The sequence below is a fragment of the Mytilus californianus genome, unplaced genomic scaffold, assembly GCF_021869535.1.
Source record: "Mytilus californianus isolate M0D057914Y unplaced genomic scaffold, xbMytCali1.0.p SCAF_1, whole genome shotgun sequence".
NCBI classification, from domain to species: Eukaryota; Metazoa; Mollusca; class Bivalvia; order Mytilida; family Mytilidae; genus Mytilus; species Mytilus californianus.
In genome coordinates this window covers 64,342,014-64,369,682 of record NW_026262581.1, presented here as the reverse complement: position 1 = coordinate 64,369,682, position 27,669 = coordinate 64,342,014, and the positions used below count along the sequence as shown (strand labels likewise).

Below are 27,669 nucleotides of genomic sequence, written 5' to 3'. Positions count from 1 at the left end.
CTTTGACACACACAAAAGGATTTAAAGTGGAAGTTGCACGTAGAGCAGTTATAGTTGTGGAAAAGTCGATTTCATTCTCTGCAAAAGAATTTGATGTATGAACCACAAAGGAACTCATTATACTAGATTATGCGTTTCCCACAAGTGAAATCGTCACAAATGTTTTATTAATTCCATAAATTGTCCTCGTAGAAGAACTAGAATGAGTAGTGTCCGTATATAACGGATCCGGAGCCGACTGTGTTTTAGACTGTTTTCATGGAATGCTACTGAGGATTTTGTTATTTTAAAGAGGTTAAGCTGTAGAACTGAGATAAAATATTGCAATATTTATAAAAAAAACCAATTGTATTTGTAAGCTTTTTATTGATAAAAGTTGCTAAGATCAATTTCGTAAAAAACACATAAAAATTAACCAAAAATCGGTGTTAATTATTCACTGGCCTTGAATCATATAAACTAATTCAACAGAAACTATTTGATTGCAAACAATACATGTTATTAGTTTCAATTTTGGAATCATCAATGTAATACTAGTACACCGTATTCGGTTCTACGACCTTTCGAATTTATAAATAAGCCAACTACAGTAGAAATTGCATTATTGTTAGTAGAAAATAAGTACAAAACATCTAACAAATATATTAGAAAAATACGTAAAAAGCAATATTTTTTATCTATATATACAATACAAAAATATAACAATTATAACAAGTATAACTATAGAAAAATGTCCACCTCTTTAATTAAATGACCATTGTTTATCATATGCAAAATGAAGTTCATTTCTTATCTGTACGTTTCACTATGAGTTTCCCCCCAAATCTGTTTAATTTTTCATACAACAGTTTTGACCCCTTACATAAATAAAGTATTTATTTTTCTGCTTGTGTTAAAAACCTTGATTGTAATTGATAATATTCACTTTCATTAGATAAACAACAAAACAATAGAAAGTAATAAATATAAAAAACATAATTCATATATTCTTAAATAATCCAGTAAGAACATTTTACAACCACATGAATACATCACACATAATAGACATGCTCAAACAATTGTGATGAATATGAATAATTCCATTTAGAGTCAATGCTTTTAATTTGTAAAGTAATGTGTGCCTGTGATACCCATAGGGTCCTTAAAAACACGAGAACTAATTCCTGTAGCATGTCTATATAATACTAACATAGGCTTGCATAGAGAATACTGAAAATCTGATATATGACATACATAAGTGACATATATTTTGACACTAACAGTATCAAACATAGGTCGGTTTGTTTTCAGTATTCTGCTTTCTTTTATCCCTGAGATTTACATGGTGAAAGCATGCTGGTTTGCTGGTGATACTGGCCTGATAATGATTATAATGATATCAATCTTTTCTATCACTGTTATAATGTTCAACATGCATGCAATGAAAATATGGCTGCAACTAGTAGCTTGGGGAAAACATACAAAACTGTCAAATATCAAATGGAAAACATTGTATGCTAGAAAAAATGAAAACAAGCTACATGCAAGAGAGGTAAGCTAAATAACTGATACACATTTATATGGGATAATATATAGTATGTAAAAGATTAATATATCCAACTGATCAAATGCAAAACATCCAACAAACAGGTTTTCTAACCATGCTATATATTTCAAACATAACTACAATTTGACTTTTTTAGAACGAGCACTTAATAAATAGAATTTGCATGCTCTAATGGAAAAAGCAGAAAAGGGATTCGTTAGTTTTGACAATGCTACAGGAGATATCACAATTATTGACCAAAATGTTCTAATGTTTTTAAGGTTTCTTGATATCATTTCGTCCAAGTTGTATATATTCTGGCGCTGGTCCTCCTGTTTGGCCTGGTGCAAAGTTACAAAATTCACAATAGCCTGGAGGACCTGATGGCCCAATAGGACCTCTTCTGCCTGGCACGCCATGCACACCTGGTGGTCCCCGTTCACCTGGTCTACCCTGGATGCCTTCACCAGGCGGCCCAGCTGGACCTGTAATGAACAGATTAAAATTAAGAGTATGTCTTTATAGGCAATGATTTAATAAAGAAATACATATAACTTACCGGTATCAATTTTACTGCACAATTAATGTCTCTTCAGAAATGCTCGAGGCCAAAATATATTTAAAAACCAAAACTTATTCATTAATTGAAGAGCTGATAAAACCAAAAAGGACAAAAATGTAGCCAAAGCCAGGCAAGGAATCAGAGTTTTGTTTAAATGATTAGTTAAAATATCGGGTTTTCATTTGGCTCAGAATATCTTAAAGCACAAAAGTGACATTAATTCTCTTAACAATTAACAAAAAAGTGAACGTATACCATGAAAAAGTTACATTATTTTGCAGAAGGAGTTTTTTTCTTCAGTTAAACAAAATATGAATCGTCTTACCAGGTGCTCCGGATTCACCCATTCTTCCGTCTCTTCCAACGCCTGTCTCACCCCGTTTTCCAATGGGACCCTGTTGTCCCGGAGGCCCTGATGGTCCTGATGATCCTGGAGTACCAGGTACTCCCATTGGTCCACGTTCACCAGTCATACCAGGGGGTCCTTTTTCTCCTAGATAAAACAATGAGTGTTATATTTCAAAATGAAAATGTAAAATCTCATCACCAGTCTTATAATATAGTTCGTCAGACGGGAGTTTTGCCTATACAAGACTCACCAGAGGCGCTCGAATAAAATTATTTCTTCTTAAAAAAGATGTAAAGGGATTACAGTATAAGTAAACATTTTCACAGTAGAATTATTTTTTACTGCTGTCACTGGTAGTAAAAAGATAAAAAGCTGAAATATGTACTCATGAACGTAATATGACTACCTAAAATCCTACGAAAAAATAGCATACAGTATTTGTTCGAGTTATAAATAAAATGTTAATCAATATAAAGTTATTAGTTTCTTCTGTGATGTATCTTTTTTACCTTGCTGACTTTGTTTCATATCAAAGAATGGCCAATGTAGATGGACATATTTTTTTGATGCGATAAAGCACACTGTCTCATATCTTGACTTACATCTGGAAATTGACAATGAGAGTCTGTTGAGAACAAAATCTGTTTACCCTTCCACAGCAGCTGAGATCACTCCCTGGTTTTCGGTGGGGTTCATGATGCTCAGTCTTTAATTTCTTTGTAGGGTTTTGTAGATTATTGTTTAGTCTTTTGTGTTTTTAGCAATGTCTTGTCGGTCTCTCCTCGGTTATCAATGTTAATTGTCCCTATGATATCTTTTTTATAAGCACAGTAGATGTAGACGCATTGATGGGAAATGATCTTATTTTATGTTTTAATGTATCTTCTCTAATCATTAGTTACTTATGCAGTTTATATACTTACCCGGTTCTCCAACTCTGCCGGGTGGACCTTGTTTCCCTGTCATACCAACTCCAGGAGGACCCGGTGGACCTTTCAGACCTGCAACCAACTCTTCATAGTTTTCTACAAACAAACAACTTATTTGAATTTTCAATATACAGTGTCAATGAAAGAATATGTGAAAAACAATTTTATCACAAAATATCAAATATCGTAGAATTTATCAATTTCTATTTTTTCATAGCTTTTGAAACTGTTGATAAAGCGTCCTATCCATTCCTAATTAGGACATCACCCGTAAATCAATAATTTAGTGTGCATATTACCTCTTAATAATTGGTAGCATAGCTCCTTTATTTCACTTTCTGGAATACTTTTACCCTAAAATAGATAACGAAAAATTCACTTGAGATATGTAGTGAATACGTCACAATATTAATTGAATAATAAAGGCAACAGTAGTATACCGCTGTTCGAAATTCATCAATCGATTGAGAAAAAAACAAATCCGGGTTACAAACTAAAACTGAGGGAAACACATCAAATATAAGAGGAGAACTACGACACAACAGAAACACAACATTAAAATGTAACACACACAGAAACGAACTATAATATAACAATGGCCATTTTTCTGACTTGGTACAGGACATTTTAAGAAAAAAAAATGGTGGGTTGAACCTTGTTTTGTGGCTAGCCAAACCTCCCGCTTTTATGGCAATGTTAAATATAACATTAAAATGACAACATTACATGACAGGACTACAATACAAATAAATGGGAGAACATTTAGGACAGAGAAACATACCAATAATAGCTAACAAAAGGTACCAGGTTGAAAATTTAATACGCAAGACGCGCGTTTCGTCCACACAAGACTAACCAGTGACACTCAGATCAAAAAAGTTCTAAAGCCAAAACAAGTACAAAGTTGAAGAGCATTGAGGACCAAAAGTTCAAAAAAGTTGTGCCAAATACGGCTAAGGTTATATGTCTGGGATAAGAAAATCCTTAGTATTTAGAATAATTCATACTTTAGCAAACAGTAAATTTATAAAAATGACTATATAATAGATATACATGATAACACCGAAGTGGTGACTAACTACAGAATAAAAACGGATACATAAAACAACATAAACCAGCATATAAAAATTCACAGCCGAGTAAGCCAAAGAGATCAACGCAAAAAAAGTGACGTCGCATTTGAATTTCTGAAATTTCCCCAAAATAGGATAGAATTAGGATAGAATTCATGATTTGGTTTATAATAATCATATAACATTTATTAATAACAATGAAAATTACAATACTAATTAATATAAAATGAGTTTGTATATAAAAAAAAATAAGATAGACCAAGCATGTTTTTTTCTTATTGCATCAAATCATTCATTTCTTTATTTCTATGAACACTTTATATCTTGATTCGTTTTAATGTTGTAAATACTCTGCTTCACAATGAGTAGATGTACTAAATGTATTTCACTATTGAAATATGAATACCGAGCGGTATTTTCTTTTCTATTGCACTTTCAACTTACCGGTAATCCGGGCATGCCTGGCATACCATTTTGACCCCTCAATCCTGTAGGTCCATTTTGACCGGGTGGTCCAGAAAGACCAGGTACCCCCGGAGCTCCTTGCCCTCCTGCTGGACCACGGCTTCCTCCTGGACCTCTCACACCTGGCTGCAAAACATATAACGGTTTGAACGCACAGTTGTACTAAAAAATAACACTTTAAGGATCGTACTTTTCAGAACAAAAATATGTATATAATACTTTTATCATGGACGATTTCCTAATCAGTAGTTTGAGTCTACTTTTGTTTTGTAATGCGGTATAAGGTATAGTAGTATCTACACTTATTTATTTTTTGGTATCCTGCATATCTGATATAACGACATAATTAAATTAAAAACCTTCAAGTCAATTCTTGTATGGCGAGTTATGTCTGTATATTTTCTTCTTCTATTGATAGAAGTAGATAATTTAAAGGACAGGTTGAATGGGAACAAAACCAGTAAACACTGGCTATTTTATGTGTTTTTTCAAGTCAGGAATTCGGCCTCTTCAAATATTTTTACTACACAGACTTTGGTGACTGTCAGATATTTTATTTCTGTGAAATTGATTAACAATACATCTAGTACTTAGGCGATGTAGCGTTTGTAATACTGTAAAGACAACTACCACCCTTCAGTGGTGATTGATGATTGTTGGTTGCTTAACGTCCAGTGGCAAATATTTCATGCATGTTCAGGACGAGAACAAATTAACAATAAATACAATAGGTAGGTCCTGTAATAGAGGCCGGCTGGGATGAAGGTCGGGAAAATTTAGACTACCACTGAATAATTAGGGTTAATTGGATAAGGATAGAAATTTTGCTTTGCAACAGGCCACCTACGGACCCCTTAAACAGTTGTTGCAAGGGTTCTTAACGTGCAGAGAGCATAGCTTTCTCTCAACACGAGGCATCGGATTTATCGTCCCCATTCTGACCGGACGTGGCTGCGTACTTGATACATCCCGCACAGCCTAACGGACGCCCCACTTTGGCAAGGGTTTTACTGCCGGTCGGAAGAAGACCTGTAGGTAGTGACCGTATTTCTATTCCCCAGTCACCCTTGGAGGGTATCTTTGAAGATGTATACTGTGATTAACAAAATCTATAAAGATGTTGTATATGTCTTAATTACATCTACTAATTTTTTGTTAATTGTTATGAACTTGAGGACACCATATTAAATAAAGTTTTACAGTGTTTTATTTTTTAAAATTTGGTATGAAAGCATCAAATAATGATGTTCTCTAAACGCTCATCTGTGTTGTGACTACCATAATCGGGCATGATCCTGCTGAGAAATGGGAAGTTGGCAATTGGAAAGTTGAATAGACCACGTTTGTCATAAAAGAGTTATAAGTCGTCCATCTGTGTCAATGTCGGGGAAAAGATCAAGATAAGAAGTAGACCTTTGAGTTTCGGTAGTATCTTAATCTCAAGTTCACTCGGATATACGAGATGCAAGCACTCACTGACTTGTGGGTTATTGAGTGACAGGACATCCTCAGTACATCTGAAAGTGAAATTGAAGAACTTTGCAAAATTGTTCTTTTTGCTCTGTAAAAAGAGATATTCATCCTCATAAGAAAAAAAACTTACCACACCTGGAGGTCCGGATTGACCAGATGGACCCTGTGAAATATAACAGTATTTTACTACGTTGTTCATGAGTTAAAAGGAAACACAAAATGTCGTACTTTACTATATTTCATAAGATGTCGACATGTTTATAACAAATTGCTGCAGAAAATAATAAATATTGAAAATAAATTTCATGAAAATATAGAGATATTACATTTATTGAAATCAGTTCCTCTTTTTAAATAAATCACTTAAAAGGGTGTTCTTAAAATCATATTCAACTTACAGGAGGTCCGAGCGGTCCACGGAAACCGACATCTTTATCTGCATGACTAATAAAAGCAGTCTGAAAAATAACAACACTAACATGTATAGTATTCCTTAAGGATCATCCTTTAATTAAGGAATATTTATGCATGAATATAAACACATAAAATGTTATAAACTGACACTTAGATAATCAGATGACGTTAGAAACAAGCCATATTCGTCATGGATATAAAATTATAAACATCAGGCTAACCTAACATTATTTTTGGAGAAAAAAATTGTTGATAATGATATATGTATGACGTAACTTTGACATCGTTATTGACATTCTTGACAACACCGGATTGCAATAGCAGTTTTAAATTCCTCCTCCCTCGGCGTCTCAGAGATAATATTCCATGCATTTGACCTATATGGTTTACTTTTATAAATTTCGACTTGGATGGAGAGTTGTCTCATTGGCACTTATACCACATCTTCTCATATCTAATCACTTTTTTCAGTTGTTGTCCTAGCCAATCTTTCAAATATTGAAAATGTTATCCACATAACAAGGATACAGGTGTCTTAAAGTTGAGTACACTTTATCATATTCTTATCTTCAACAATGATAATTGTTACATAATACATTCGTTTACGACTCATTTCCGAGTGGGTTATATTGTAGTAAAGTATTAATGATATAAACATTCTTAAATACTACTTACCCAATCAATCTTATCGCCGGGTGGACCAGGAGGACCCTAAAGAAAAAAGTATGAAATAGATGAAAATATGTTCCAAAGCAGCAAAATGTTCCAAAGTAGCAAATAAACATTTCTTAAAAGAAAATAGCATTGAGTATGGTACAAATAGATTTCTGATAATTTCTATAAAATTACAATGAGTAGCATATGTTGATAAGATATACATACCGGCGGACCTGATATACCAGGCTGCCCAACAGGTCCCATAGGCCCACTCGGTCCCATAGGTCCCATCGACCCCTACAATAAAAATATGTAAAAAATGAAAACTGTGCTGTTATGAATAATGCATTTTAGTTGTAGAACAACTTCGTCTATTCGGAGGGGCATCGGTAGTGGAGTGATTTAAGTAGTTAAACTACTGTATCACTAGCATATCAACACTGAGGTTGTGAGTTCGAACCCTGCAGGTGACAGGTGCATTTGACTCCAATCTTAATTGACTAGGATTGTCGGTTTTCCTATGGTTTAGTGGTTCTCTCTCAGCACTCCGGCTAAAAACTAACTAACCAACTAAAACAAACAAATTAATAAGAAAACACTTTGGTTCCTTTATCTTTTATCACACAACAAACTGATATGGCCAGTTTTCTAAAAAAATAATAATAAACCGTTTGATAAGCGAAGAATATAGATTATAAATACCATAATGATATTCTGTTAGCTTATACACTTATTGACTTGGTGTAAGGGATATATATATATATATATATATATAAGTTTATTGTCCTTGTGTTATTCGCAAATATTTTATTTACAATAATCAAAGCCACGGATTCTCGTTTTTCACATTTTCATAACAGGAAAACAAAGGATATGGAGTATCCATCTATGACACAAAATCAATACATGAACAGCAAAAAGCACAAAAAGCAAAGGAAAAGAGTTTTTATTGCTGTTCTTCATCTCAAAGTCACAGTGAAGCCTTTAACACGGAGCAAAAAACTCTCACCTCCGTGCAATGTTTAAACATTGCTCTTTGCGAGTAATTTATTAATTTGAAAGCAGACTTAGATGATATCCACGACAGACACATAGTTATCAGGCTATTTTACAGTACACATATTGAGTTCCTAAGCAACGCGAGTATTCAATGGCGTCACTATTGTCCAATGATAAATGAATATAAAAAATTCCGGGAAAATGATCCCAAAATTATTTACTGGATTAACAGTCTTTGGAATTTTTGACCGACAAATAGTCTGGGGAAGTATAAATGTAATAAAACGACACGTAAATATTTCATTAATATTTCATACGACACTGAGAAAAAAAAAACAATATGCTGAGGTAAAGTTATAAAAAAATATTGTCGATTATTTTCATCAGCTTTGTTACGATTCTTTTTAATCAAATAATGTCACTTTTCTCCGATACTCATTCCTGTAGTCGGAAATAGAACCCCTTTTACAAAATATCCGCATATCTATTTTTAGGATAAAAGTCTGGCTAAGATACACTTACCATACATAATCTACTATAATAAACATGTGCATTATTAGTTGTCCTAGTGCATTCAGGGTATTGTAGAACTTATAATTTGCAATAAGATAGAATATAAGATAAGTTAATCTTTAAAGTTACAATGACTTACCGGCCTACCATCCGGTCCTGAAGGTCCTCGAATCCCGGGAAGTCCTGGAGTGCCTTGATCACCCTGCATTGATAAAGACAATTCACTATCTTTTAAGTATTTTTCTAAACTTTTTTCTTTTGTAACTAATTTTTCTTCTAATTTTCCTACAGTCTGATTTAATTGTTGTTCTAATTCCTTATGTTTTTTAGCCTTTAATTCTAGTCTTTGTAATCTCAACTTTTGCTTCTTTTCTAATCTCAACTTTTGCTTCCTTGCAAGACGTTCCTCTCGTTTATGAAAACATTCATAATAGTTAAAACAGAAAATTGCTATAACAAAAACTAACGATTGTCCTCTTATACTGATCTTCATTTTTTAAATCTAAAATTTTTCTAACTAATAAAGAAAAATGGAATGCGATGTTTGTCTTAAAGATATTATGTAAAATGACAGTGAAGTTCCATAGAAATGGATTATGTAAGGCCTATTTCAGCAATACGCATGTGCACCAACATCAGCAAATAATATTTGAAGACTAAAATAAATCAAAAGATTTCCTTAATTGTTAGGAGTACAAAGAAACACCCAGACCTAGAAAAGACAAATCTTTTTAATTAGCCTTTCTCTTCACGTGTCAGATATCAAGCATAAAATACTCCCCTAGTTTATATCGTGAGAAATGTTTGATACGAAACAGATATAACAGTTTTAGGCTAATTTAATTGTAATGTCTGTCCAGACTCGTCTTTGTGTTACTTTTACACTCTTTTCAAATTAATGACATACTTTAAGAAGTAAAAATACATAATTTCAATGAATAAACTTCATGCAACATGCATTTTGAATATAAGACTTTTTATGACCGCAATGGCCATTCCAAAGCTTTGACTGACTGAATAGTATTTAAAAGCATAGCATGTATTATATAAAAGTTTATCACAACGAATTGATATATTAGAAATCAGAACTACAAACCCAACAAAAGCAGAATCTTATATCAAGTACATGACACCGTCTGAATTAAGTAAAGATGTTGCATTTTACTTCGACAATTGAGATTGTGCATTCATACGGGGACCCCTAAATTTCTTCTTCCCTGTGCAATTTAGGGTTTATTTAACAGATGATTATCAAATATATTTAAAATTAAAAAAAATAAATACAGATGTGTGAGATAACTAAAACCTGAAAACAAAGGCTTCGGAAATCATTCATTCAAATAAAAACTTCAGATATTGCGGGCAAAACTCACAAAATGATTCACCTGCCCCTGACAAAGTCTTTGATTTGCTAATGGAAACCTCAAAGTAATTTGGACGAAACCAAAATAGGAGTTGCGGAGACAAATGTATGGAATAATGTGCTCATATGACGAGGTGTTTGCCATCCTAAAGTAAACCTCAAAAGCTCTTAAGTGCTCGGACAATATACGCGCGTAATCGGCATATTGCTCAACTGTTAAGCGAGTAAAAAAATCAGACAGTATGCATTTGAAAAAATACGAAGTGAGTACTGAAGAAATCTACCTTAACCGTATGCAAATGAAATATGCACAGAGTTGTATATTTTCGTTTAGCTCAATAACTTTGGAATCTTTCGAATATTTTTTTCTCCTATTTTGCAATACAACAAAAAAGCATTAACAAAAATATCAAACTCCAAGGTTCATTAAAAAAAGGGGGAAGTCTTCAAAACCTGACAAAATCAAATGCTCGACTATATCAGCCTATGGAGCGAATGGGAAGCAACTGTCATATTCCTAACTTGGTACAGGCATTTTCTGAAAAAAATGATGGGTTAAACCTGATTTATAACTATAGCTTAACCTCCCACTCGTATGACAGTTGTTTATAGTTCCTTCATTTGTACAAACTTGGGTGAACAACCACAAAGAGACGGTTATGTATATCATACATTACATTTATACGGTTGTCCGTCCGCCTTGTTAAGTTCAACATTTCAGTTTATTATTTCAAAACTACTGTTATAAATAAAAAAATATTCTTCCTCAGAAATAAAACATAATCGCAAATAAGTTACAAATTTCACGCAGTTTTTTTCTACTATATACACAATGTATATATATTAACATGTCACTCTGAAGGGATACACTTGCACAACGGTACATCATGGCTAATAGAAAAGAGAAGAACAGACAAAATTAAGTTCACAAAACATCAAACAAAAAAATGGAACACAAACTCGGCTAAAATCCGGGGAAGGACTCAGGTGCTCCGGTAAGGTATACAGTTCAAAAAGTAGTGAAACCACAAATAGTACATAAATAACAAATCGTTAACTGGAAAAAAATTCTGTAAAATCTAATGTAAATAAATGACATGCATTTGAAATTCGTTTTAAGACAAACAAATTGTGTGCATCATTAACGGACCTATACATTTCAAATTTTGTCAGGGGAAGTGTAAATTTGTAGTAATTCTATCTATTTCCAATTATCCTACTTTAATGTGTCCAAACAGTCACATTTTTAAAAAACTTCATCACAGAAACACTGAACAGAACATTTTTTTCTGATATTTTTCAAATTACAGAATGGACGACATGTTTATGTAATGCATTTATCTTGATTGTATTATAAATGTAGTTCCTTTAAGGAGACCAGATACAGCATAATGTTGAACATCCTTAAAAAAAAATATCAGCAATTAACCTAAAACTTAATAAAACAATTGTATTCCTGTTATGTTTTCTTTTTATACAAAAGATTTCAAAACTTGTTAGAATCTGTTTTCCGGAGGAAACATATGTGCTGTTGAATTATGATCACACCTGTTAAATATTTTTTTCTTCATTCAATTGAAGTACGGAGAATATATGCCTTTTAATTAAGACTATAATGTAATAAATGATAACGTGGAGAAAATCTGCATTTTTATTACAAGTTATAAAAGAACAAATGGCAAATTAGTATTGCACATTTTCCTGTAGATTAATCCGTTTTCCTATTTTGAACATCGACAAATTACTGTTGCCTCTAATTTCTACCTTCACTTTTGAACGCAATCCCAAGTATATAAAGCTTTACTTTCAACTTTAACAAATTGAAATGTAAATAACATTTATAAATATATTGCGTCTGCAGAAATGTTTTGAATTCAACTTCATCATGAACGTTCGAACACACAGTTTTTAATGGTGTATGAATACTCGATTGCTTGAGGAGATATGTGAGTAAATGGACCTTAAAAGAAAAGCCGACTCCACCTAAGATATAATGTCATTTTTTGGCTGAGGGAGTTATTACTTTAGTGTAATGGGAATGCAGCGACACATCTAATGTGGAAAAATATTCTGTGAGAAAGTACTGATATCTGACAATTGAAACTGCATTTACTTTTCAGATTCGAAATAGGAGCATGAGTGGTGAGAGAATACAATTAATATGCTTAAGACGATGTTTTAAATATTTTCACTTGTTCTCATGACTTACCTTTTCTCCTTCCATTCCTGGCAGACCTGGCTCACCGATATTTCCTATAGCTCCCTATAAATTATTAAATAGACACAACATTACTCAATAGTGTATATGTTTGGAAAACAACATGGAAAATAGGTTATTATTTAAAGTAATTTGCTTGAAATGTGCCGGTGAAGAATAAAAAAATCAAAACAACACGTACTAAGAACATAATAAATGTATAAAATATATATGATTTAAAAATTTCTGTTTTCAACCTTACTATCGCTCACTTTAATCTTTATTTCATTCTGTTCGGGCTTTGTTTTCTTTAGTTTTTTAACGTAACTTTAAATCGATGATCTCGAAATATACGTTGTCTTTGTTACTTCTTCAATGTCATACCAAACATATCATATCATTTTACTTTTTTTATTAGAATAACAATTGTTTTGTTTTTAATAAAAGACATGAAAAATTTTTCAATTATCAGTTCTAGATTATTTTCAACTGTATGTGCAATCATTTTAAAGAAAAGAGCATTTGAAGAATAAAAATAATCTGTACTTTTTACTTTGACTTTGACAGTGGAATGACCTGAGCATAATTCAATAAAACTACCAGAATCAGACATATACAGTATCATGGAAAATAAGTTTCCGATTACTTGAAAGAAAGATGTACTTTTGTTTGGTTTAATAGTGTCCAAGTGAAACCGTGCATATATAAGCGAGAAATATGAGGACAAAGAAGTCTTGATCAAATATCACGACGTGTATCATATTTATTCAGTTACATTTAATCTACCATTTGATTTCTTCATTGTTTTGTTTTCATTGTAGACTTCTATTTGTATTGGTAAAACCTATAATTCGTATACAAGTCGTGAGTGTTTGAACTGAAGATGCTGCTCATAATATAAACATAAAATGCGCTTCGCATACCGACAAAATGATTGCTGTAAATTCTATAATTTGTGAAAGCATGTTCGCGTTACAAAACTCATTTTTATCTTGTAAACTTATCGATGCTGCAAAATTTTATGCTTAATTTATTGTAAGAAATCTATTTAAGCAATGCAGCGATCTTCGAATGTTTTGTATTTAACTTTGATGATTTGCAAGGTGAGAGTAACAGGTTCTTAAGTTCATGTTTCTATGCAAACAGCAAAGGCTTTTTATCAACTAACATGAATTTGTTTCTCTAAAGGTAATTAGTAGAAATCAAGTGGAATTTCAAATTGTCTGTTAGTTTTTTATTTAATTATACAAATTAAAGTAAATTAAGAGGAATTCTGTCTGGACGAATTATTCAAGGTTGATTAAATGCCTACGTGATAAAATAAAGCATTATCATTTTAAACAGGAATTCTGATATCACATGTTGGAAAATCAAATTGACTGAACTAGAATACATTTGCGAATTCCATGACATCTCAAATTGCTGAAAATACTACTACCTGCTTTTGTGTTATTCAGAATTGAATAATATTTTCCCTTATGATTTTGCTTAGAGAAAAGAAAAATAAAATACTTTCAGATAAATATACAATTTATGGTTTAACATGTTTGCGTTTTCTAACAAATTCATGAAGCTAAAAAATGAAAGTAATGGTAGTCTCCTTGCTCTAAGGTTAGTAACAATATTACAATTGTTTAATAAAGATGTATAACATACAGCGGTTTCTTTAATTTTTGTATAAAATCTATTCAGAAGTTGGTAAACTAAAGATACATGTAATTGCCATTTCAATTTTTTGAATGTGTTGTCCATTTAACAGTACTGATGAACGGTTAACTTAGAATTGCAAAACCAGTTCATACCCTTTTTATGCCTTAAAGGACTGTCACCGTTACATTTATGATACAAAATATTCTTAAGTTTATGTTAAGGATACATTGTTACACAAAGGAAATAGTATTGAGGTTCATCCCTCCCGTTTTTAGTTGGGTTCTTGATACTATTCTGAAGGGTGTTTTATGGACTGCTTTTTGTTCTTTTTTCTATTGGCTATTAAGTCATTAGTATTTCTTCGGATAGTGGTGTTTGATTGCCCATTGCTATTTTAACCCATTTTTTATTGAAGTGTATTTACCTCAAATTCTTTAGGGAAATACATATAATATAATTTTAAAGTTCGCGATAAGCCTGTCCTAAGTTTAGTTTCATATGAAGTGGACACATTATCTTTGTTAATTTCTATTATATTCATTCACAACTCGGAATGTTTTACAGCTTCGAATATGTTTTAAAAAGTATTAGCTTAAAAAAAATAAAAATTGAAGCAGCAGTAGTATTGTAAGTCATGTAACTCCCGCCAAAAATTGTTAATTCAACATTTGTGGTAAATTTGGTCACAATTCTACAAAGAACAAACGCATTCGGGCAATCGGTCTTTAAAGAGTAGTGTTCAAAATGAGTAACAAATGGACAGACGAACGGACAAAAAACTTTCACTTTTTCCCTCCTTCCCAGCAAAGGCCGGAAACAGCAGCAGAATATTGAGTCACACTCTTCGAAAACGGTATTTTGACAAGAAGAATGGTAACTATTTTTTCTGTTCTTATTTCCCAATCAATTTCTTATAAATTTGTTCGACCTTTACCGCTATCTCAATTGATTTAGAGGATATTATTAGGAAATAAACTAACGCGAACTTACATTTTTCCCTCTATAAAACGAAGAAATGATTTCAAAAAATTATCAGTAAGTATTTTATAACACAAATACACTGAATTATAACATTGAGATTTATAACAGGCTATAGTAACAACGTTCAACTATTTGTACTAAGCGCTGTGTCTCAGTTAGAACTATAACATAGACCAGGATATCAAGCAATTATCTTTCTGATACAGGTTAGTGGAAACGAGGTCGGTAAAGGATATGGTATAAGGTCAAATAAACAGCGTTTTGAATCAAAATATAACTTCACTTGAATTTAAAAAAAGGTATATGTAGGTCAGGAAACAAACAGCATCAAAGGAACGAGTAAGTAACTTTAATTGTTATCTCTTCTAACTATACAATTAGAAAACCCAAATAGTGTTTGGATGTTAAACCTTAATACAGATAAAACATATTACTTATAGTAGAACCTTCAAAACAAGATAAAACATATTACTTATAGTAGAACCTTCAAAACAAGATAAAACATATAACTTACAGGTAAACCACGTTCTCCTGGATCACCCATTGGTCCTCGCTCTCCTTCAAGCCCCTTTTGGAAAAGATAAATATTTAGATTAGTTACAAATTATTCTAAAAAAAAAATTGAATTTCAAAACGATCGCAAATTGTGAGATAAATATATTGTAAATTGCCATAAAATTGATGTTTTTAACAGTTTTGTTTAATTCCTATAAACTTCATGCTTGCAAACGGTTTTTGTGATGTGAAGCTATTAGTTTCATACGTTATACACGCCATCTTGAAATGATTACCTAACAAAATATATTTCTGATTGGTTTCAAGAGAATGTTGGTGATTCTTTTGGCTCAAATGAATTATAGAATTGGGATGCTTTCCGGAAAGATAGCAATCCAACACAGAAGATCAGTATCCGGATTGAATAAAATAACAGTATGAGTATTGAGACACGATCAATGAATTATATTGTTATAGGATAGCATCGGATACATATTGTTATATGAGCGCTGATAATCTAAATTGATACTTTCATTCTTAATCATTTCCTTAGCTTAATCAGCATTGAATGCATGATTTGTTTTATTCATATTATTTCCTATATATTATGTTCAATAATATATCCTTAGTACATAAACTCATCATAGATACCAGACTTAAAACAATTTACGCCAGACGCGCGTTTCGTCTAAGACTAATAAGTGACGCTCAAATAAAAAAAGTTAAAAGGGCCAAAAAAGTTTAAGAGCTTTGAGGACCCAAATTTCGAAAGGTTTTGCAGAGACAGCTAAGGTAATCTATTCCTGGAGTAGAAAATCCTAAATAATTGTAACATAAAATTCGCAATGAGATATACATAGCTCTGTTCACTGATGTATTTACTCAGTGCTGGCCGATATATCATTATTAGAAATTTATTTGTAACAAGTATTTTGTCACTTGTGAACAACGTACGGGTCTAGAACAGTCACTATAAGTAATAACAATAAAAACGCCAACAATGTATTTGTAACCCTGGGAACAAAGTCAATTTAGATTTAAATCTCGCTGTGTACTTTAGCTGAAGATGAAGTTGAGAGTATTATTTGTTTTACCTGAAACAATGTAAACTATTAGAGAGATCAAAATATTAAAGAATTAACGGTATCGCGTGTCAGTCGAAATATTTCTCATTATGTGCCATTTTACTTCACTATATAAATGATCCTTTGTTTGCTGTTAAAGCAATATCTGATTATTTTATCTGCATTGAACTTGAACTTTTCAGTGAAACTTTATCAACATTTACAATTTTCGAAGTTGAAAAGAAGCAGCCTATTTTAACACTAACAATCACCTGCTAACCTTAATTTTTTAATTTGCATTTTAGGGGATATCTAAATAAATATGCTGAAAAAAAAACAAGTGAAAACCATTTGGAATTTAATTGTCAATTTTAGTATTATTCGACATTTTGAAATCGGTTTCAAATATCATATCAATCCTAATAATTCAGAATCCAAACATTTTTTTTTTGTTGTAATTATGTTTAGGTGACGAGTGGACGATTGGCCATTTGGATAATCAAGAAAATCAGGTATATCAGATTTTGGAAGTGGAGATTTAAGCAATTGCATTGTCTGATAATCTAGTGTTTGTTGTAATTCTGGATTATGATTCAATTTTCTTTTTAAAAATTGTAACGTAACTTAAAAGAAAATTAGAAGAAAAGAAAAGTCTCGTGTTTATACCGTCTAGACCCGCCAAATGAAGTCTTCTAGGTTAGATAACTCAAAATAACTTTTAAAAACTTCAAGAAATATTTCTACTGCAGTGAGTTACAAATGTTTGTACATTTATAAAGAGATATAAAAACGATCAATGGCTTCTTTTTTACATAAGATTTCCTTCATTGATAATGGAAAGATCCAGTAAACTTTGTTCCTTTGAATAGAACACTTGAATTTGACACTGTTTTACACTTTGTTTTTATTAGTTCAACAGACGTTTCTGCATTTCTCTTTGGATGTGAATTATAACATAGTGTATAGGAAACTTTTTTTCTGCTATTTGACATATTGACTTACAGGTGGTCCTTCTCTGCCAGATTCACCATTAGCACCTGGATGGCCTGGTTCCCCGGGTCTTCCGTCTGCTCCTGCTGGTCCTGATTGACCTGGTAATCCCTGAAATCATTTTTTGTCTCATTCAATATTGATACATTCTATTTTTTCGTATTGCAAATTCAGCAATATTGCATTATGTCCGCGGACGTTTGCATTTTTCTTACATAAAAAGAATAATTTTATGAAACTATGATTCGCAGTACGAATTGCATGAATCGGAAAAAAAATCTAGAAAAGCAATATCATCAAAAGCCCTTTTATAACAGTGATATGAGATGAAGGAAGACACTTACAGATTCTCCTTTGGTTCCCGGTGCTCCAGAAGGTCCTGTTGGCCCTGGTGATCCCTGAAATAAAATTCAAAATTGTCAATACTCAACCCATTTCAATCTATTTTTTTTTAATATTACTTATTCTACCAAGTCAAAATATTTTTGGTAAAAAAAAACGAGATGTTGAGTTTTAGATAGAAGTTTTATGTTAATTTAAGTTTCATATATGTTTAAATGTTGTCTTACTAATTGCATACTCACTCGTGAATCTCTTTGTGTTCTATAGAATGAGGTAGCTGGGCCAGGTGGACCTGCAGGACCCTACAAATACATTGCATACAACAGATTTCAAATAAAAATTAACCAGATTTACATGAAATATTATTCTGATGGTTGTTGCTTTTACCATTAATTGACATTTAAATAAGTGATAAGCAAATGCAGCATTTTTTTATTTGGACTTATGATACTGATTTTCTCTTGGTATCTTCTTACTTTTTAATTGTAATTTGTGTTGTTATAGACTATTGTGAAATACAATGTCATAGAGGAATGTATAATCACTTCTACAAGCTACAAAGCAAGATACATGATTATTAGAATAGTTAGAATGTAAAAGTAACTACTTTGACAAAAATAAAATGCCAATTAAATGAAACGCATGCAATCAATTCATATCTGTCATAAATTATGTCTTCTCTATTTAAATGAAATTACATTTTTCAAATTTCAAATGAATACGTAATAATTATGTATACCATTGGACCAGTATCTCCTTTCTGACCCGGCTGTCCATCTCTTCCCGAAAGGCCCTAAAATATTGATCGTTGAATTAAAAAATATTAGTAGGTTTACAAACTGAAAATCATGTTTGTACAGCATATACTTAAATAGCACATATAAAACAAGAAAATATCAAATATCTTAAACTGTAAAAGTTACGAAAAGGTAAACTAAAGGATTTTGGGAAAAAGCCATTAAAGATACCAGACTTATAATTTTGTACCACAGAAGAGTGTTTCTTCTACAAAAGACTCATCAGTAACGTTCAAATCAAGAAAGTTTAAAGGCCAAATGTTGTACGTCTACAAAATACTGACCAGTGACGCTCAAACCACAGAAGTTAAAAGGCCAAAGAGATTACAAAGTTGAAGAGAATTGAGAATTTGTCATTTCGGGGCCTTTATAGCTGACTATGCGGTATGGGTTTTACTCATTGTTGACGGCCCTACTGTGACCTATAGTTGTTAACTTCTGTGTCATTTGGTCACTTGTGGAGAGTTGTCACATTGGCATTCATACCACATCTTTTTATTCGTATATTGAGGGCCTAAAATTCCAATAGGTTTTGCCAAATACAGCTAAGGTAATCTATTCCAGGGGTAGAAAATCCTTAATACTTATTTTAGTATTTCGAACAATTCAAAGTTTTGTAAACAGTCAAATTATAGATATGACAATATCAATGATAATCATGTCAGCACAGAAGTGCTGACAACTGGGCTGATGATACCCTCGAGGAGCAGTGGTATCAACCCAGTTGTTGTAAAAATGTAAAAAAAAACTCATCAAAGAAACAAGACTTAAAATTTAGAGGCTTGACTTAAACGGCTGACAAATCAATCTTCAATTTTGCAGTAAAAGAACAAACAAAATATTTCCGACTTTGTCAAATACTTTCAAATGATGACAGGTGTGTGTTAACTAGGCGTGAGGGCACCTTATATCAACTTATATGATAGACATTTAATTTACATATCGGTACAGACTTCTGAAACCGATATATATGGTCTTCATTAATAACAAAGAATAAGAGGTTCAATATGAGTACTTTGTATACTCTTAATCCTCATTCGTTCAAAAATGAGACGATCATTACATAACTGGTTATAAATTATAAGGCTAGACGTGCGTTCCTTTACACAAGACTCCTCAGTGGTATTCGAATCGTATTAAAGAGCGTTTAAACCCAAACATTCTTTAAATTTGAGCCAAATCCGACTAAGGATATCTATATACAAGGTTAAAAAACATTTGAGATTCAAAGTTTGATTATATAAACTTTCGTGCGAATGATGTCAACATTTTCATTGGAAGACAAAATGATATTATATATTCGAAATGTACACCAATAAATTAAAACCGCAGAACATCAGATATCTACGTTAGAACGAAAAATATAATGCACATATACAAACTAAAGAAGTTACGTATCATTTACATGTGATTAAATCATAAAATCAAAACTTCTTACGTTATATTATTCTATGAGTGGCTAAAAGTAAACTGCATAGCGATCTTTACACTTTCAATGATAAAACTAAAGTTTGCCTTTTTTCGCCCTGTTAGCCCCAATTTTACCAAATAATTGTCATTAATGTACAGTTGAATGTTACAAGCACCTACTAAAGGTAACAATTACTTCGAATGATGAAACTGAAACAGACATTAAATAAAAGATTCATTCATACAACTGGTTACAAAACTTTTCATAATCAAAATTTTCAGGACGTATGATACCACAAAGTCAAACAAACGCCCCCTTTCAGTACGGATTTACTAACGGTTGTAGAAGTTCAGTTGACAATTTGTTTTTATATATTCTAATCAACTTACAATATTTTCCTTTAAATACTTTACAAGTTTCATCTTAAAAAGATTAATAAGTATGTTATTCTTAACGAATTTGCAAACGATAAAGAACCACAGGGTTGACTGGGGTATAGAAACACCCACCCGCAGTAAAACCCATCCCAAAGAGTGTATTGGCATGTTAATCGGTTATCTTATATAAGGCATGCGAAAGGCTCTCTTTGACAAATCTTTGAGGGTCCTTTAGGTGCCTGTTTCGGGGCAAATAATGTAACTGCAGGTCAAGTCAACATTGAAATATATATAAAACGTAGGTCAGAGGAAGACTTATCACTGTAGAAGCCCGGTACTTCAAGTTACAAAATAATTGGTAACTCAGTAATTGAGATAGAAATCTGATACATGTAACACACAAAATATTTGATTAATAACTATTACCAATCTCTGCACAGAACAATGTTTAAGTAAGAGATGCTAGACAACCCATTGTTGAAGTATTTGATATAATTATTATATCTCTATAAATGTACACATTTGTTTTTATTTCTAATAATCTTACCGGTTCACCGGGTTCTCCTGCATCGCCGTCTAAACCTGGAAATCCCTCTAAACCCTACAAATAAAACATTCCAAATTTAGTAACTTTTTTTTAAATTTCAATTCTAACTTTTTGTAATGTTTGGTCAAACACAAAGATTCGGCAGGTCAGTTTCATATTACCATATGAATGCAATATATTTATTTAGAATCTGACAATAGCAATTAAATTATCTATTTATTTCATAATAAACAGCAAAACAAATCGTTCGTTGATCTAATAAGTTAATCAAAAGTTTTTTTCTGCTAATAATAAACGAAAAGATACATAAAATATACGTACTGGCTCTCCATCTTTTCCGGGTAGACCATTCACTCCAGGGCCACCCTGTTTTAATTACAAAACAAAGACAGTTTTAATTATAAAAACAGACACATTATTTTTCATTCTTAGATAACGTTTCATAATCTTCAGGATATCGTTTTTCTTTTTTTTTGGTTTTGTCTAGATTTTGAAAATATCAAATTAAGGTTTTAAGATATTTGTCATAACTGAGTTATTCCCCTTTCATCAGTCTTACCGGTGAGCCATGATTTCCTGGTGTGCCCGCAGTTCCTTGGTCCCCTTTATCACCCTGCAATAAAAAGTATGACATTGATACAATATTACAATTTGTTGTATTGGAGAAAACAAATTTCAGACGTCTCAGAGCAAACAATTTGGAAAACCAAAGAAAAAGGTAAGAGTAAGCAACAAAACCAAGATAATTTTACACGAGAATTAGCTGAAACTTATAGGTTACTTTATTGACGCGTTTGCACCGTAGTTTTAGCAAAAATTTATAAAGTGATTAACATTCTTCTGATGTATTATTGACCCAGTGGTTATAAAAGTTGGAAATTTACAAAAAAGTTGAACTCAATAGTTTATGAATCATAATACAAATATTAAAAATCAAATATTTCAAAATCCACTATATAATTGGAATATAAATCTTCAGCATGATCTAGATGCATACCTTAGACCCAAGTTCGCCTGGAAAGCCTTGTTCACCTTGTGGTCCCTGTCAGAAATATACAGAAGATATTGATAACCTTTAGTACCAAAAACAATTTACATTTCAAATTAGATTTAAATAAATAAAATCAGATTCAAAGATGAAAACTTGAAATATGAAACTTTATAAACCAAGAAAACTTTTTCGTAGTTTTTCATGTGTTTTTAGTTTTTTACATTAAGATATTTCTCAAAAATCAATGATGTTGAGTACAGAGTATATAGCTTACAAACCCGCACACAGTATACCTGATGTTATTACAAGTTTTTTTCACACACATTGTTGTAAATATAATGGAATTCTTTGCGACTGTCATACAAGTGAGGTTTAGCTAGCTACAAAACCAGGTTCAATCCACCATTTTCTACATAAGGAAATGCCTGTACCAGGTCAGGAATATGACAGTTGTTTTCCATTCAATTGATGTGTTTGAGCTTTTGATTTTGTCATATGATAAAGGACTTTCCGTTTTGAATTTTCCTTGGAGTTCGGTATATTTCAAAAGATTCTAGCGTCATTGTTTAATTTTATTGGTGAACGTGTTCTATGAAACGTCCGTCAGTTTTCTTACTTTCTGTCTTTATCTTGAATTATTTTTCAGATTGTCTTGTATTCGAATATATGTTCCGTTTCAAGTTCATTTATTCTCTATTATTTTTACTTTTATTTCAAACTGTAACACCCTTGCTCTACACAAGTTGATTTCAGATTCATTATCAACGTTTAAGGACACATGGTCAAAATTCAAATTGTGATAATACCTGTTTCCCTTGTTGTCCTTGAGGCCCATTCAAGCCTGGTGGACCAGCTGGGCCCTAAATTAAAAGAACAATATATATTGAATTGTATATTTGACTTCTATACAGTATAAGTAGCTTGTTTTTGTTTTGTATGTCTGTTTTTTTTTTCGGAGGAGTCGGGTGTTGTTGGGTTGATGGTGGTCTGTTGTACTGCGAGGTATTTTTAGTAGCCCTTTTTATGTATTTTCATAAATATTGTATACTCGTTAGACTTCAATTTAGTTAACTCATTAAAAAGAGAGTAAGATATAGAAACTAAAATTAACTTTAGTGAAAGTAGTTACATAATATTTCATGGTATATTGCACGGTTATAATTGAAAAATGTAAAATATGTCAACATTTTAACTACAGGAATTATAAAGTTATGCAAGTAGTTTCATTTGATTTCAGTTTAAGTTGTTTATAAATGTTATATATTTATTTTAGGTATACATTTATTAGCAAGTAAAGAAGATACCTGAGCTTGTTGTATAGCATTGGACAGTTCACCTTGAATAACTGGTACCTAAAATATTTATAAATGAATTTATAACAACATTGAATTTTTTATGGGTTAATCATACCTTAAAAAAACTCATCATAAATACCAGTCTTATTTTTGTTTACGCCAGACGCGCGTTTCGTCAACAAAAGACTCATCAGCGACGCTCGAATCAAAAATGTTAAAAAAGCCCAAAAAAATGTTCGAAGTTTAAGAGCATTGAAAACCAAAAATTCCGAAAGGTTTGCCAAATACAGCTAAGGTAATATATTACTTGGGCAGAAAATCCTTAGTATGCAAAGTTTTGCAAACAGTAAATTTATAAATAATTTATGACATTAGTTCTGACTCCGTAAGCGTAAATTGACATATTTCTTTTTTATTTATTGCCAGATTCGTACCATGTATGCATATCAATGACTATAATTTCATAAAAAATCCAAAATATCTGCAGGTGTGTCTCACATACAGATACCTTTGAAAGATAATCTACAAATCTTCAAATGTGTCACAAAATAATAAAAGGTCTACCCGGTGAATCCTTCAATTGTCATTCACTGTGCACATAAACATATAATTTTGACAGATGTTAAAAGGAATCATTCAAACTTGACATAAGGTCTAAAAGACATATTAATAATAAATGTTTGTCATGTGATAATTGTCTGGTAGATATAATCAATGTGAGGCATTTACACTTTATAATAATTTGAATATCTATATGCAATATATTGTATTTATCATGTACCCCTAAAAAACTCAGGTGATATTTAAGGTTATCTTATCTCGTTTTATGTTGCAACTATGACAGTTATAAAATTAGAGTACTCCAAATGTAGGTGGTCTAGTTCCGGATTCTAAAACAGAGATGTTCTACAAAATTTTATCAATTGTTTTTATTCATCGACATAGATTATTAACGGCGAAAGTATATTTTTTTTTTCAATTTTTCTATGCATATGGTTAACACTATATATATATATATAAAGAACATCCGTTGTTCGACCTGCTAGTCAAATGCGTTTTGCTAATATATACTTTTTCTTTTTTTTTTGGTCTTTTTGAAAATGTTGTTTGTGCTGTATTTAGACCCCTCTTCCAAGAAATTTGTTTTGCATGCACACGTATAAAAATTGCGGTTTTTATCCAACGCAATCATAGGTTTGAACGTTGTTTTCAATTTAGACTTGTTTATATTTTTTCGTTTGGGCTTGTATTATATTTGCCTTCGGGTTTATATGAACCGTTCATCCTATTTCGACTCTTCAAAATTCAAGAGTCTATCCTAAATTGAGGTAAATTATATGGCCTTCCAAATACCGTTTCGATTCTTATCATCACTTTAGAGACATTAATTGTCGAAATCCGGATATGGTGTACTAATTTTTGCACCTTTTGTTTGCGGTATACCATCTTTTCCGCAAGTTTATTGTTTTTTGTTTGGTATTAAATTAATATTTAAGATCCATTTTGTTACATCTGGTGATCCGCTTATTTAGCAATCGCCAATGGCAGTCAGCAGGGTTTAAGAACATCCGTTGTTCGACCTGCTAGTCAAATGCGTTTTGTTAAAATATACTTTTTCACTTTTTTGGTCTTTTGGAAAATGTTGTTTGTGCTGTATTTAGACCCCTCTACCAAGAAATTTGTTTTGCATGCACACGTATAAAAATTGCGGTTTTTATCCAACGCAATCATAGGTTTGAACGTTGTTTTCAATTTAGACTTGTATATATAAATATATATTGCTTAATGTAAAAAAGCACATTCACTACAAACAACTGCTTATAAGTTTCCTGATCGATGAACACATGTGGATAAATATCTTCTGGTTAGATAATAAAAATGTTCTTGTTGAATACTATCGTACAGGAAAGCAGTTCCCGCATTTCTACTTAATTGACTTACCTAAACTATTAAATGTTGTCTCAATTGTAAGTCTAATTTTCAATTTGAAAAACTCACCGATGGACCAGGTGGTCCTGGAATACCCTGTAATCCTTGTGGTCCTTCTGGTCCCTAAATGAAAAAAAAAACACATTGGTTTATTGCCATTGTTCATGACATTTTCATTTCACTGTGTCAAAGCGTGATTATTTGATCTGAAAATGGAAAGTTTTTTCATTGACAATCATATCACATCCTCCTTATAAAAAATAAGAATTCAATACTAAAATTTCCTAAACCATTTAATTTGGTGAAATAAATTCATACCTCAAGTCCTCTTGGTCCTGGAGATCCATGCTCTCCTTTTTCTCCAGGGTCGCCCTACAAAGAGATATGACATTAAAACCATAGAAACAACATGCTTTATAAACCATGTCTGTTTGAAAAAAATATATAGACTTCATAGTGGCAATTTGAAAAAAGAAATCAAGAGCACAGATTTATTGTTTGGATAATTAATCACCTTCGTTTTGAAGATGCAAAACCTTAAGATTAGTCCTTGGTTTAAACTTGATACTTTGTAATAGTTTATTTTGTGGTAAGATAAATTTAGTTGGTCAAAAACGAAGAAGATGATTTTTTTTCTCTCTCATTCCATGACTTTGCAAGTTGAAATGTAGTCCCCATTCTAATAAATATTGTATCGCGTTGGTAAAGTTGAAATTCAAAGACTCCTATAAAACTATTTAATTCAATTAGACATACTACTAAAAAAGCAATGGGTTACAGTAAAATGTGAAATTTAATAGCAAAGAATTGGTACAAAAAATAGAGCGACGACCATCAAGCCTGCAGTATGAGTATTCAAAATACATCAATTACAATAAAGGTGAAAAGAAAAAGAAATAGATATGTGAAAATGAAATGAAATGTCCTTTTTTCCCATTACCAGGAACGTAAAATGGTAAATGTCATGTGATTGTGATCAACACTATTATTTGTCAATTAGTATTTTTGAAATAACTTTAAGTTTAATGTTTTAATTTAATTCCTAAATACTTAACCTCTAAGATTGTAACACTATGTGATGTTTGATTTCCAATCAATACATCGATAACATATACAACTTTCTCTTAATTCGAAATGTTATCGTTTTACAAATTAGTCTTTTATAGATAAAATCTGTGTGCAACACGAAAGTATAGTAAACTTGATGGTTTAATGGAATATATACACGAGTTTAAACACTTATTCATATATTTTATTACTGATTTGGATCTTGTGAAACTGTTAGGTTATTTCATACCCTTGGCTGTGGAATTTTGATAATAGACTCAATTCTGTATTAGTCATCCATTGTTTTAGAAGAGAAAAGGAACATTGGTTTTCAATGATTGAAGTGCAAGTCTTTCAAATTTTGACAACTTACATATTTTACTTTTAATCGTTGGTAAATTCACAATACAATAATGTAATCATATACCAAACTTTGCTGTTAACTGCATTTGCGTGCTGCATTATATAGATTTCAATGCTATCACCAGAGTGCGATCAAAGAATCGACTTGCTGACAGAAATAATCAACCATATTTATATTTGATCATTATGTCTGGGGATGGTATTTGATAATCACTAAACCATATACGTGTTTTATATACAAAATTTTGACAGGCTAGAATTATCTATCGGTTCATCTTGACGCAAAGAACTGTATTGTTAACTGTTGAACAATTCTTTGTGTAAGTGTAAAAGCTATATACCAGCAAAAATATCGATTAAATGATTGTTGCTAAAATTTTTGAAAAAATGTTATCTATATATATAATTTGATATGGTATGTCAGAAATTAACAAAACATCAAATGAATTATGTCTGAAATTAATTGTAAACTTTGGTAATTAGCATGACCTATAACCAATCTGATCGTACCACGATTGTACAGGTGGACAATAATTTAATTCACATAAAAAATCATTTACATATCTCTGCAAAGTTGGAGGTCCTGATTATATATTTGACACAGAAAATATATTAATAGTATAAAGTTATTAAATTTAAACTTTACAAAGGAAACGTATATTATTTAGTACCATCCAGGTGTTTAAACTTTTTAAATGTCTTTCATAAAATAAATTCTGATTATTAACAAATTATTTCTTTCTCTAAAACAGATTCGTGAATGCACATCTGCAAGAAATTGCACCAAGTATCAAATAAAGTTCAGGAAACAGGAAGGGGTCTGTGTAATTACTACATCCGTTGACAAGCTAAAGGGCCATACAAAGTATTA

At 31.7% G+C, this 27,669-nt stretch overlaps 1 protein-coding gene across 4 annotated transcripts in view; it reads right to left on the bottom strand.

Moving 5' to 3' along the window:
• Window positions 1-346: 346 nt before the first annotated feature.
• Window positions 347-27,669, bottom strand: part of LOC127706021 (collagen alpha-1(I) chain-like) — a 40,772-nt gene continuing 13,449 nt past the window's right edge. For all 4 annotated transcript variants that reach the window (XM_052210415.1, XM_052210422.1, XM_052210427.1 and 1 more), the window contains 24 exons: window positions 25,707-25,760; window positions 25,458-25,511; window positions 23,469-23,516; window positions 22,971-23,024; window positions 22,171-22,215; window positions 21,733-21,786; window positions 21,495-21,539; window positions 21,174-21,227; window positions 18,781-18,834; window positions 18,284-18,343; window positions 18,044-18,097; window positions 17,712-17,810; window positions 15,665-15,718; window positions 12,532-12,585; window positions 9,099-9,161; window positions 7,673-7,744; window positions 7,466-7,501; window positions 6,775-6,834; window positions 6,507-6,539; window positions 4,883-5,029; window positions 3,665-3,719; window positions 3,360-3,461; window positions 2,413-2,580; window positions 347-2,010 (listed from right to left, as the gene is read on the bottom strand). In XM_052210415.1, the coding sequence (XP_052066375.1) occupies window positions 1,802-2,010; window positions 2,413-2,580; window positions 3,360-3,461; window positions 3,665-3,719; window positions 4,883-5,029; window positions 6,507-6,539; window positions 6,775-6,834; window positions 7,466-7,501; window positions 7,673-7,744; window positions 9,099-9,161; window positions 12,532-12,585; window positions 15,665-15,718; window positions 17,712-17,810; window positions 18,044-18,097; window positions 18,284-18,343; window positions 18,781-18,834; window positions 21,174-21,227; window positions 21,495-21,539; window positions 21,733-21,786; window positions 22,171-22,215; window positions 22,971-23,024; window positions 23,469-23,516; window positions 25,458-25,511; window positions 25,707-25,760 (1,728 nt within the window). In that variant the 3' untranslated portion in view covers window positions 347-1,801. The remainder of the gene's footprint in view (window positions 2,011-2,412; window positions 2,581-3,359; window positions 3,462-3,664; window positions 3,720-4,882; window positions 5,030-6,506; window positions 6,540-6,774; window positions 6,835-7,465; window positions 7,502-7,672; window positions 7,745-9,098; window positions 9,162-12,531; window positions 12,586-15,664; window positions 15,719-17,711; window positions 17,811-18,043; window positions 18,098-18,283; window positions 18,344-18,780; window positions 18,835-21,173; window positions 21,228-21,494; window positions 21,540-21,732; window positions 21,787-22,170; window positions 22,216-22,970; window positions 23,025-23,468; window positions 23,517-25,457; window positions 25,512-25,706; window positions 25,761-27,669) is intronic.